At 38.9% G+C, this 13,203-nt stretch overlaps 1 protein-coding gene across 1 annotated transcript in view; it reads right to left on the reverse strand.

Annotated features, from left to right (window-relative positions):
* Positions 1 to 12,965, reverse strand: part of pde11a (phosphodiesterase 11a) — a 38,351-nt gene extending 25,386 nt beyond the window's left edge. The window contains exons 1-5 of the mRNA XM_007546518.2: positions 11,728 to 12,965; positions 9,964 to 10,122; positions 3,069 to 3,158; positions 2,293 to 2,433; positions 2,070 to 2,134 (exon numbers count right to left, since the gene is read on the reverse strand). Coding sequence (XP_007546580.1) covers positions 2,070 to 2,134; positions 2,293 to 2,433; positions 3,069 to 3,158; positions 9,964 to 10,122; positions 11,728 to 12,519 — 1,247 coding nt within the window. The 5' untranslated portion in view covers positions 12,520 to 12,965. The remainder of the gene's footprint in view (positions 1 to 2,069; positions 2,135 to 2,292; positions 2,434 to 3,068; positions 3,159 to 9,963; positions 10,123 to 11,727) is intronic.
* Between the last annotated feature and the right edge of the window lie 238 nt (positions 12,966 to 13,203).

Consider the following 13,203-nt stretch of genomic DNA (forward strand, 5'->3'; position numbering starts at 1 on the left):
GCATCATCACTGCTCACATCACCCATTGACATTTAATACAGCAGGACCGTCGTTAAGTTTTACCTTCAAAGCCAACAAGCGTTCTGTGCTGCTAATTTTATCTTTCAAGAATGAAGATAGAATGATGCTGATGTCAGATCTTTAGCTCATGTGGAGCGTGTGATGCGGCGGTGTAGACAAGGTCTTCACAGTGCAGCACAAAATGCATGGCAGTTCGCGATGCATTAGCTCCTGCTTTTTTTCTGGGTGCTATACTAATTGAGATGTTCCATCAAAACTGTTTATCTGCTTATGTATTGAAAAGTCTGTCTGTCAATCTTTATAGCAACAAACACTTTGAAGAGAAATAAATGCAATTTAATTTGGTGAATTCACTAACTGTGGCAAAATCGTTATCAAGAAGGTGGCCGTTTAAGTTAGGAAAGTTAAATTAGCCAATCACAAAATTGCTATTAATTTAATAACAATTGCATATTTTGCTTAGAGTGACATTTTCGTCAAAGATTTGATTGCTCTGCGTGTTCCTACTAAGAGAACTTTGGGGATCTCTGACCTCAGGTTTGCTGGTGGTTCCAAGAGTTTCTGAAAGCCCAAGAGTTTCTGAAAGCAGAGCTTCCAGGTATTGGACTCCTCCTGTGAAACCAGCTCCCAGTTTTAGTCTGTGACGTAGACACCCTATCTTCTTTTAATAACCCTTACAGATAGAGTGGCTTAGGCTATCCAGCAACACCTCTATGCTGCTAGAGGTATTAGTTTATGCATTTTTTTTGTAGAAATAGCAGACATTACTTTTACATACATTTCTCTGTGGTTAACTGTTTACCTGTATCTCGTTTCTAGACAAAATCATTGACAGAGCTAATTACTGCGACTATCTATGGGATGCTTTTCATCCCATAGAAAGTGTTCCTGGGACAGTGCATCGTTGTTCTTGCTTTCATGGAAAAAGCCACTAATGTAGCTATTGCTGCAACTAACAATTTGCACTCTGTTCTTCATCCAATAGAAAGCACTCCTGGCTCTTAGTGTGTTTTTGTTCAGCTATTTCTTTGTTTGTCTTTCTCTCCAGTACATATTTAGTGCTTTTTTGTTAGCCATTTCTTTTTTAGACAAAGACATTGACAAAGAATTTGATCCCAATAACTCTGCATGATTGTTGTTTTTGTTTTTCTCAAAAATAAATAAATAAATAAATAATTCTGACTCAGAGCTTTTTCGTTTAGTTGTGTGTATTTTTGTGACAAAGCCACTAGTAGAACTGTTGCTGCCATGCAGTCCTTTTTCCCCCCCATCTATCGAAAGTACCACTGGCTCAGTGGTTCTCTTGCTTAGCTTTGCTTATTTCCTGAATGAAGCCACTGAAACAGCTATTGCTACCTTCAGCATGTTACCAATTGTCATTGTACGGGATCATCTCAGGAACTGGATCTGAATCTGTTTGTTTCAGGATGAATCAGATTGATTTGATATCAATCTTCAACTTATTTGATCCCATATATTTGAAAATTAAGACCTCTTTGTCTTGATGTAATACTTGTGGTGAATTGGTGTTAAATAAATAAAATTATAGTGACTTGTATAGTTTTATGTTGCTCAGACTGCTTGTAGAGGCCAGTTATGGCCACTGCTTTGAGGTGACGATATTAGCTATGGCAAGCATTCAAGGGTGAGGTGGGGGAGGGGTTATTTGTCTTCCCTTCAAGCTTGTTTTCATCCATAAACAGCCCACACAATATTAAGTCTCTTTTTCTCCACTCAGCCATGCCTAGCAGAAGCAAAGAACAGCAAAACAAAATTCATTTAAGGCTTTCAACGTACATCTTCTGAACGGAATCAAGTTTTATGCCCACAGCACTTTAAATTGTCACATTTTTAAAAGTATTTCACACATATTTCTTGCATTTTATGTATTTTAATTTTTTTTACTGTGTATGTGGTGGCAGAGCAGATGGTGTTGGTATAATTTCTATTGTGAACATATTTATTTTGGATTTAAAATGTTAAATTTTTAACCTCAAGGTGTAAAATGAACAACGGTTTTCCAAAAGTTATGGAAGCACAATACAAACCTGTTTTCAGTGTCTGCACTGCATTTTGGAGACAGTAGCTCGAACGACTTAGTGAACTTGACCACCTGAAAGATGTGTGAAGGAAGAAACATTTAAAGATCTGAAGACGGATACTGATTAATAAAACAAAACCGAGGCAGACCAAGAGAAACAGGTTACACATGTGAAAACATAGTTGGACATACACATGGCAGAGGCAGCAGAAGGAAAAACAAAACAGTACCGGTGACTCAATGTCCTCCAGCAGCTGGACGGAGCAGCGCTCACACTTTAGCAGAGTCTGGGCGCGGTGCATGATCTTCCTGACGATCTTTTCCAGGTCAGTCTGTTCCTCAAACAAGTCATTGACCACTTCCAGGAGTGCCTGAGCGCCAGGAACGGAGAAAATGTTATGCTGGAACCACCTTGGACGATCTGAAAGCTCATGAATGCTAATGCATTTCCAACACATAAGAAATCGGCTGGCAGGCAAGAGTAAGAGCCCCTTAAATAAATGTGTTGTGCTTCGCACTGATGTTGGAATCTAATTACTATCATAATCCCTAAACCATAAACCAAAGGGATGATGTAGTGTAATTGATTTCCTCAATACAAGTAAATTAGACCCTTTATCTAAGGCAGAGCCAGTCCAGTTTAATGTGCTGGCACCTAAAAATGAGGAGGGAATCTCTCCTCGTTTTTCTCCTCTGCTCTCTGAACTGCGCTCTCGTTATGCTCCCTCCGATTACTTGTGACTGTAATACATGAATTAGAGGATCTCCTCATATTCTCAAGTAGATTTAGGTCCTACTCTGAATAACAGGCCCATCCCCCTCGTCAGATCCTGAGAAAATGCTCATGCAACACTGCATGGCACCGTGATTTTCCACTGCGACGCCAGCAAGTGGGCTGCTGCTGATCAATACCAAGCCTCAATGTCAGCATCAAGGGGGGTGGGAGGGAGTAAAGCTGATCCTTGGAATGGGAGCTTTATCATTCCATCGGCCTTGTGGCCCTTACCCGACTCCGGTCGTACTCCTTTCTGGAGGCAGCGAAGAGTTGAGCATTGGAGATTGCAATACCACAGAAGGGGAGGTACATCTGCAGAACCTGTGGACACAATGAAAACTCATAAATACTGTAATATGATGTGAGCATTTTCTTTTTTATCAAAGAAGAGCTCTGACACATCGCATATGTCAATTTTGCCCACTGGCGGCAATGTTAACAGCATTTATGCAGTGCAGTGCAAAAGGCTTGGTGAACTTTTTCACGTCTTGTTACCTTGCAACTACAAACCCTAAACCTGCTAAAGAACAAACTGCACATGTTTCCTCTGGTATTTTGACAATTTATCTTTGGCGACGATGAGCTCCAAGACTTTGAGACCAAAGGGCCTCCTCGCCGTCGCCCTAATGTGCAGCTCCTTTACATTTTGCCAGAAGAAACATGTTGGTAGCTTAAACTTAAACCTAACTCTTCCTGGGGTAAGAATAATACTGAACTTAGCTGCATCCAGTAAACAGATGAAACTGAGCAATGAGACCAAACGTGATGCTGTTTCAGCTGTCCTATGGAAATGTCCTATAATGATCTTCCAGAAAGACCATAGTCATCAATAAGCCCAGCGGGAGTGGATTCATTAGCAAGCAGGACGTGGGGATCTGCCCATGGATCTGCCTGCGGAGCGCACAGGCGAACTCCGAAGGAGCACTGCTCTTTATAATTACATTCTGTCAGGCAGCCCAATACACAAGGTTGCATTATAAACAAGATGTTTTTGCCTGGAGCCCTTCGAACTGACCAATAAAAAGTGGTTTAATACCAATAATTAAAAAAAAAAAAAAACAGAGTGGCCAAGACCATTGGGGACACTCAGTTCCTTCTAACCTCAATGGCTTCCTCTACCACAAATGACATTTGTTACGAAACAAGCCAAGAAAAATTACATGCCACTTTATTTCTCCTGCAGCTCTCGGTGTGAATAACCATGAGGTGACTTAAAGTACTGTTTCACTTTCCGTTGCACTGGTGAGGAGAGGCCAGAAATATTTTGGCGAGAACTGCTTTCATGAATAAAACTCAAATTTTGCGGACAAAACACAAAGGTCAATTTAGTCACATGAACATTAGTATTGCCCCTAGCTAGCTAGCTAGGCATCAACATGATGCGGTTGCTGTCCGAGAAATGTAGTGTGTTTAGTAAGCATTAAAAGAATTTTAAAAATTAAAGGAGATGCATAGCATAAATGTAATATGCATATATTGCATTCTTTTTGAGGTAGTTATAACGTTTAAAGTAAGCAAAAACTAGAGATTTAACAGGAGTGACTGTCTGCTGTTTTAAAATCTAAGAGGTATAATTCAAGGGTTTTTGAAAACATAACTTATTTTGCAGCTGTTGGTTAAGAAACAGTTGGTTAAGAAACAGTGGCAATAGTTAAAAACATTGTGCTTCAGGCTGAATCAAGTAGCTAAACAAGTTGAGTGACCTCACCCCTAATATTAAGCTAGCTGCTTTAATTTCAAGTATCATGTCAGGATCCCAGCTTTTTAAAATCATCAGAACAAAAACCAGCATAAAATCCCTGCATAAACGCATATCTAGGTACATGTTGTCTGTGTACTGTCTGATTTTATATCTGTTTTCCAGTCAAAATTTGCTCAAGTTAAAGCTTTAAAAGAATGGTGTGTAAGTTTTCTTTTTTTTTTATATATACAGCTTGAAAAAACTGCTTACAAACCCCCCCCCACCCAAAACAAAAAAAAAAAACAGAGTTTTTCATTACAAGCTGAGTATTTTTCATTTTTAGTGTGATTCTGATAATGGAAGAGAGACACAAAATACCAACTATTTTTGCGTAAAGCAATTTGCTAAATATAAATTAATTAAATTAATTTAAAAAAGACTTCAAACTTTGTGTTCTCAGGTCTTCAAATTCAGAATAATCCAGTACTGTCTGTGTGTATATCTATATCTATATCTATATATCTATATCTATATCTCTCTCTCTCTCTCTATATATATATATATATATATATATATATATATATATATATATATATATATATGTATAGAGAGATATAGATATAGATATATAATGTAAAATCTTGATAAAATGAATTGAGATTTGTTGTAGATGTGATCACATGTTGAAAGGTTTAAGTGATGTAAATACTTTTAAAGGAATTCTATGATTTCTCAAAGAAAATCTACATAAGAAACAGAATAATGAACAAGAACTTGGTTACTGAAGGTCAGTGTCTGACTTCTTGAAGAATTGTCACTTTTTCTAAAATATGTTCATGTACAATTAACAATATTCTCTTCCCTAACAGAGCAACATATTGTGCACAAAATACTCTGCTGAGCTATTTTCTCTTGATGAAACACAAATTATGTGACTTTTTGTGCTACATTTGATATTTTTTTTTATGAGTAACACATTTGTTTTATTAGATCCAATATCCTCCTGTTGTTTTGCTGCAGATTGACATCACTTAATTGTGTGCTGTGGGGGGGAAGACAGCTTTTTGATGAATCCCGCCGATGTTCAATTGTACTGGATGGCTAAAAATGCACAAGTAAACATGGATCTTACAAAGAGGTATTTCCCGACAATGCCTACCTGTTAGTAGCACGTTTGTATGTAACGCACAGCAGAAACAAAATAACACAATCTTAATCAAAATAATATTGTCAGACGCATCGCAGCACAGGGTCAGTTAACTGTATTCCTCCACAGAAATGAGATGCCGCAATTACAAATTATTCCCACTCCCCCGAGCTCCTAAATCTTGTGGGGTACCAACAGCAACACAATTAAGGCAGCATGAGATGTAAAAAAAAAAAAAAGCAGCCATGTAATATGAAAAATCCTCTCAGAAGTTTAAGCACAAATTTGTTTTGATGAAGGTTCATTTAAGCCTCTAATGACATCTGCCACTGCTGTAACATTTAATGCTTTATAAAGTATGATTTGTTTTCTTATTACAAGGTCTCCTATGAAAGCAGAGCTGCAGCTGTGCTGTGCGCGGTGCTCACTGCGTTCACTGATGCTACCATCGCATTTCATTACTAATTCAGCAGTAGCCATCCCCGACATTAGTGTAATGTTAATGCAGTGTGAAACCTACTCTCAGAACAAGAGAATTATGAAAAAAGAAAACCCCTTCCATGAACAATGGATTGCACGTGTGTATTATTTTAGATATTTTGTGAGGAACATGCGAGGAATAAAACCCTAAAATAATAGCACAGCTACTTTTGTTCTTTCATGTTTCATCTTATCTGCCTTTTGAGTGCTCATGCAACAAGAGAGGGAGTCAGCGTATCAGCCTGTCATCATCTTTTCTGCTACATCCATTCAGGCGTGCTGATGGGTTTAACATGTGCTCTTCTGATACACAGAACCCTATCTGTCGCAGGGTGAGATGCAACTCCAACTGACCACTGTAAAATCTTATATTTGTCTAATACAAACCTTCGTTTATACCCGTTGATGATTTGTTTCTGTACCAAAAATATGCAAGATTGAAGTCAAACATGCTCCACACTCCGTGGACATCTTGCAATGGTTCATAAACTTTGCTATTTCCAATTCACTTGTGTTATATTAATCACACCAAGACCAATAAAAAAAGGCACGGTTAGTTGCCTGGGCAGGACATGTCCTGCTTGTAAAAGAAAATCGCCTGGTGCAAAAATCTTGTCTAAAATTTGCTGGTAGAGATAGACAAGATCCTCAAAGCTTCACATTGGAGCCCAAACAACTTGAATTTTGTGCCTCAGTTGTGGTTCATGTCCTGAATAAAGCAGCACATCCAACAAATCTTCCCCAAAATGTTTGAATTCAGCTTTGCCTTTTCCCCCTTTTTCAACCAGAGCTTTTTCTTTCATTCAACTTTCCATTAACGCTCTTGGATTCAACACTGTGGGAACAGTCAGCTTCTGCAGCAATAATCTTTAGTGGCTTGCCCTCAATAAGTGTGGCTTCAGTGACTGTCTTCTACGCAACTCTGAAGTTAGCGGTTTTTCCTATGGTTGTGTAGGACATAGCACGCCAAAATTATAACAGTTTTGTATTAAATGTCATTTTTAGATACGTTTTTGATATGTTTCAATCTAAGAGTAAAATTACTGAAATAAACTTTTCATCGATTTCCTAATAAACTGAGAAGTACCTATATGAATCTCCATGAAAAGCTGGTGCAGCTATTGTTCCCTAAGTTTTTTTTTTCCTACAAACTCTACTTCGCTGTTGTTATTAATCATAGATGGTGCAGTAATATTTGACACAATGGCTGTTCCACTATGCAGTCAGGTCAAATTTCAGGTTAACCAATTTGAGACTCTGAAAAGCAAATATGGGATTTATATTAGTGCTGCTGCCACAGTGTTCTCACCCCCTGGAACATGCTGCTTAGGAAAAATAGAATAATGGCTACCTGTGACCCAGCCAGGAAACCCAGACACTAAGTTCTGATCTTAAGCCAGTCTGAATCAAACAGTAGACACATAGATAGGTCAAACTCCTGCAGTTCAATTAGTACATAGTAGTTACAATGAAACTGTACACAAAGACAAGCAAATTATCACCTGTTTATCAGACAAAGAGTATATGAACAGGAAGTATATAAGGAGGAACACAAGAAAAGATTTTTAAAAGACTTCCACTGCTACAAATTCTTGATTTAAATACCATTAGTTGCCTTTCTGTGAGATTTTCTCAGTTTTGGAATTTTTGTGTATTTTTTGGTCTGCGTCCTAAAGTCTTGTTGGCTGTTGGGTTAAAATTTGGACAGAATTGGGTATTCCAATTGGACCCTTATTTCCAAACATACATAAAAACTGATTTTGGAATGGATGAAGCAAAATTAGACCCAACCTTCACCTTTATGAAAAACATTGTGTTGGAAGAAAGTTCAATCTGTGTCAGGAAATCATCCAATTTTATTACACCATGACGCTTTTGGAAAGAAGAGTAGACAAACATCCAACTAAAATTACCAGATGCTAACTAGTCGCTGCAAAAAAAAAAAAAAAAAACATATGGTTAAGGTGTACCTTAGAATGATTTTTTTTTTTCTTATTAAGAAATGTGTGTGTGCCATACATATGGCTGAATTTGAGAAAGCACATAAATTCTAACTTGAGCAAATAATTCTGGTTTTAAAAGTTTTTTGTGAAGTCCAATAAATAGTTCAAATGACACTCAAAAGTCTCAAATTAATATATATCTAATGCCACTGATGATTGTTTCTGCAATTGTGACTGTACCTATGCACCAGCCCCAGGACTTGACTGGGATTAACAAACACAGTCAAAGTATAAATGGACTAAATTGCACACCACAAATAATTAGTACCCTCCTCGAAACCCTACGGAATTTTTTTGTTTGCTTGTTTATTTGTTTGTTGTTGTTTTTTTAAGGAAGCTCATAGGCCTTGTAGCCATCACTTTAATTTGTGTGTCCTGCAACAGATTTGCAGTCAAAGTCAAATCTGGGCTGCAATACTCTAATATGTCCAGTAATATATTAATATTACCTCTGGTCAGATGATTCTTGTTATTAAGATTAGAATATTACCTTAAAACTGTCAGGTGTATGAATCATTTTGGGTTTCATATCCAATTAAGTACAAACTTAATGGGATATTTATTTGCTTTTAAACTTTTTGTTTTGCAAACGTAGAAAGACCACATTTTGAATCACAGCATGACTCTGATGCTAAACCACAGAAAACATTGAGTTAAATGTTTTATTCATGTAGGTCACAAAACGAAACATAAAAGGGGGTAAAATTGAGAAGAAAAAAAAATCCCAGTTTTAGTTGTTTTTTTTTACATCTCTGCTACTGTGAACTCATAAGTGTTACGACACTGACATTAATAAATGATGACAGTTTGTTGCCCCTTTACGCACTAACCCCATGCACAGTGTTTGTCTAAAAAAATCTGAGTAACATCCTTGAAATGCCACAAATGAATCACAAAGCATGAGCATTACTTCAGGCTTATTCTTTTCTTTGTGCAGTAATAACAACACTCGGAGGCTGCAGTATTGCTTAGAGCTCTGTGAGGCTGCAGTTCAGCGTCTGTGTCAGTACCTGTTTAATCCAGATGGTAATTTGCCCTTCTGGGGTAATTACTTGTGGAATAATGTTTTTTGATCATTTTTACATTTTCAGTGCAAAGCAAACAGAGATAAGATAGATAGAAAAAGTGTCAAAGTTTCATTCTATGAGGCAGTTCAGGGTTTATTATGTCGTGCATTGTATTCAACTGGAGTATATTAAGCAGCATTCAAAGTAACACGATATCAGTCACAACTTTTTCCAAAATATGTTGTTTTTTTTTGTAAGTTAAATTTCATTCATTCTTGTTTAAGTTTATATATTTTGAGCCATTTTCCCAATGTGTCAAAGTCAATTACAGTTTCTGTACATTTCTTATGTCAAAATGTAATTTTCTCAATTCAAACTTTGTCAAATCAGCTAATAACTTAATTAATTATTAGAAGTGACACAAAACTTCACTATGGCAACCATTTCAGGTTCTTCTCCTTTCCTTTTAAATAAATCAATAAATTCTTGTTTTTTTTTTTGTTTTTTTTTACAATTTCATAGATCACTAGATGACAAGCATGCAGACCAACAAGATGTGAATACTGAGGTATTTTAGTCCTATTTGCAGCCTCTCTACAGCAGAAATTCTATTTTTATACAACTTGGAAATTATTTGATCTACAAATGTCCTGAATCTATTTCTACTGGAAAGAGAAACAAAGAATTACTGGCAAAACTTTGGAAAACCATAGGATACATTTTTAAAAAAACCACACATTTCCACTGAGGAAAAAATAGCAAACAAGAAGGCAACATAATGAAGGAAAATCACAAGGAAAAAAATTACCTTTTCATCATCTTCAGTGAAAAGTTCCCCACTTGAAGTCTTGTTGATGGCCTGAGCAACTCCAATGATCTCGCCATCGCTGTTGCGGATAGGCATGCACAAGAGGGACTTGGTTTTGTAACCCGTCAACTTGTCAATTTCATCACTGAATCGGCGATCCTGCAAGCAAGGACACAGCAGATACATAAAGACACACAGCTTGTAAAAAAGCAGACATTCCTCTACTGGTCTTTTCAAATGACAGAGGACCCGAACATGGTAAAGCAGTGATGTTGTTAAAACAATAATCATGCCACAAGAGGTTAGATTTCTAATACAGCACTGTGAACTAAAGCAACAAAGAAATCCCACTGTACCTTGTAAAAGTATTCACACTCCCTGAACTTATTCACATTTTCATGTTACAAATGAAAACTTAAATGCTTTTTTTTTTTTTTTCTGGGATTCAGTTTGACAGACCAACACAAACCAGTGGATTGGTGTGAAGTGGATAGAAATTGTGGAATTATGTTTAAAATGTATATCTGTAAAGTACATGTACACATATATTCTGCTACCTTGAGTCTAATTCCCCTAAGCAATATAACAGTCAACAGTTAGAGGTCACTTAGTTAGTAAATAGAGACCACATGTGCGTAATTTAATCTCAGTATAAATCAAGCTGGTATGTGAAGGCCTCAGACATTTGTTAGAGAACATCAATGAACGACCAGCATCAAGTCAACAGAGCAGACAGGAAAGGAATAAAGTTGTGGAGAATGATTAGGTAATAAAACAATATCCCAATATCCTCACACAACACTCTGCAATCCAATATCTGAACAACACCAAACCCACAACAAGACATTGTTGTCCAACCTATCTGAAAGGCTGGGTGAGGAAAGCATTCATCAGAGAAGCAGATAAAAGGTGGCTCCAGAGGAGCTGCAGAGACCTGCAGCTCAGGTGGGAGAATTTGTCAACATGACAGGCAATAGTCACGACTTCATTAAACTGGACTTTATCGGAGGGTGGGAGGAAAAGAAGTATTTGGACTTTGGCAAAAATCAAGTAGGGAACACAATAAGGGTGCAGAAGCTTGGGCTCTGGTCAGATGATGAGGATAATATCAAACTTTTTAACCTGTCTGCAAAACACTACGTATGGTGAAAAACCCTGATAGAATATCTCCCTGAACACTAACACGATGTGAAACGCTTTATGTCATCAGAGTGACAAAATAATTAAGACTGGGGCCAAAGTTCACATGACAGTAGGACAACTACCCTAGACACAGAGAGAGCTACTTGGAATGGTCTAGTCAAAGTTTGGACCTAAATTTGATGGTGAATCTGTGACCAAACATGAAAATTACTTTTAATAGATGCTATCTAGAAGATCTCACTTTAGTGCGATCTTTCATTGAAAACAGAGCAGAGAAACATTTCAGTGCAGTATGCTACGACTTGTAACTGTAATTGTCATAAAAAGGTGGTTTTATGAAGTTTTGGGTTGTTTGGGACTGAATACATAGGCACATTACTTGGCTCAGGTTTTTATTTGTAAAAAGAAAAAAAAAGGTTGAGAACATTTTATTATTTTTTATTATTATTATTCCACTTCACAATTACTCTACTTTGTGTTTCTCGGAAGATTGTGCTTGTCTCAGGTGCACCAATGAGATGTGAGACATAAAGTTAGAAGCTGGGAGGAAAGGGGCTGCCTTCCTGCCTCGGTCTTTCTGTGAATCACGCATGCATTCATTCATAATGAAGGAGCAGGCACCTGATAGGCGTCGGGGATGTTCACCGTCTCTCCATGCTCAGCCACGTAACCAATGATCCCTTTCCCCCACGGCACCTGAACTTCATCCGAGTTCATCGAGGGTAAAACTGTGGTGCCCGCGTGCACGTCAAAGAATTTAGACACCAGTGTTTTCTTGTTGCCAGTCCCTTCCACCAAAAACAAGGAGCACCGGTCCGCGTCCACCATAATGCAAACAAACACCAGGATTTTGTAGCTGAGGCTGGTCAGGTCCAGGTCGTTGGATATGTCTTTCACGAGTTCGAGGAAGAACTCCCTTTCGCTGTGTTCTTTAAGGTAGTACTTAAAATCCACGGCCGTGGATGGGTACTGGGGGATGTTGACTCTGGACTCCAGCAGCGCGCTCAGGATGTGCGCGGTGGTCGGGGGCAGGGAGCTCGCCTTCCTCAGCAGAGCTCTCCTCCTCATGCTGGTCAGCGGCTCCTGCGCCCTGGAGTTCACATGCTCGTCGTACGTCCTGTTCACGTTGATGGCCTTAGACCTGGCGAAAGTTTTGCGCAGCTCCTTCTGAGACGCTCTCCGCTGCAGACCGTCGCACTTGCTCGCCCAGCTGTCCTTGCACGCATTGCCCTTCTCCTCCCGGGGCTCGGCGGCGGCCGCCGCGGCCGCGGGACCCTTGCTCGCCTGGTGGTTCTTGAGCCATTTCTCCACCATGCTGTAGTTGCCCTTCCTGTTCAGATAGTCCTCGAACAGGTCGGGGTGCGAGTCCAGAAAACTTTCTACGTCAGAGAACAGCATATTTGACACTGCCATGTCTGCGCTTCGGATGGTCCTCAGTGAACCAAAGCCATGAAATTGCGCACAGAAATACCATCTATGAGGATTTACCCGACGGGGTCAGAGCAGAGAATCGTGCAGATGCAACAACTTCCACGATGCGCTACGCAGGCAAAACCTCTGGAGCTCCAAATCCAGGTCCTTCTCTGAGCGGAGAGGGTTGGAGAGTCCCTTTGCGCACCGGCATCTTCCTCCCCTGCGCTCAGCTAATTAGAGATAATTAACGCAAACTACCGTAGAGGCAAAAGTGAGAGTAGTGAGAGCATCCGAAACATCTCACACAGCCCCAGTACTGCGCACTCCCGTGGTTTGTGTCCTCCTGTGCGGATGACGCGGGCTGTGGTTGGCTCGCTCCCGCTGATGATCGCTTCGTCACACAGTCAGGGAGCTCAGGGTTGCCTCAGCGATCGGCTCTCTGGCCATTTGAACTAGTTGCCCTCCCTCACGGAGACAAAGTGTGATGTTGATGATGAGAGTTTGAAGGAAAAATCATTTGGGGGCAATTAAATAAAATTTTCATAAATTAATTAAATAATATATTTTTTTTTTTTTTTTTTTTTTGCACCGTCCATGATAACACTGGGCTGTGTAGAGAATGCTTGCACATTACTTATAAGCTAGATAGACAGACAGATAGATAGATAGATAGATAGATAGATA

This window comes from Poecilia formosa, unplaced genomic scaffold, assembly GCF_000485575.1.
Source record: "Poecilia formosa unplaced genomic scaffold, Poecilia_formosa-5.1.2 Scaffold16, whole genome shotgun sequence".
NCBI classification, from domain to species: domain Eukaryota; kingdom Metazoa; phylum Chordata; class Actinopteri; order Cyprinodontiformes; family Poeciliidae; genus Poecilia; species Poecilia formosa.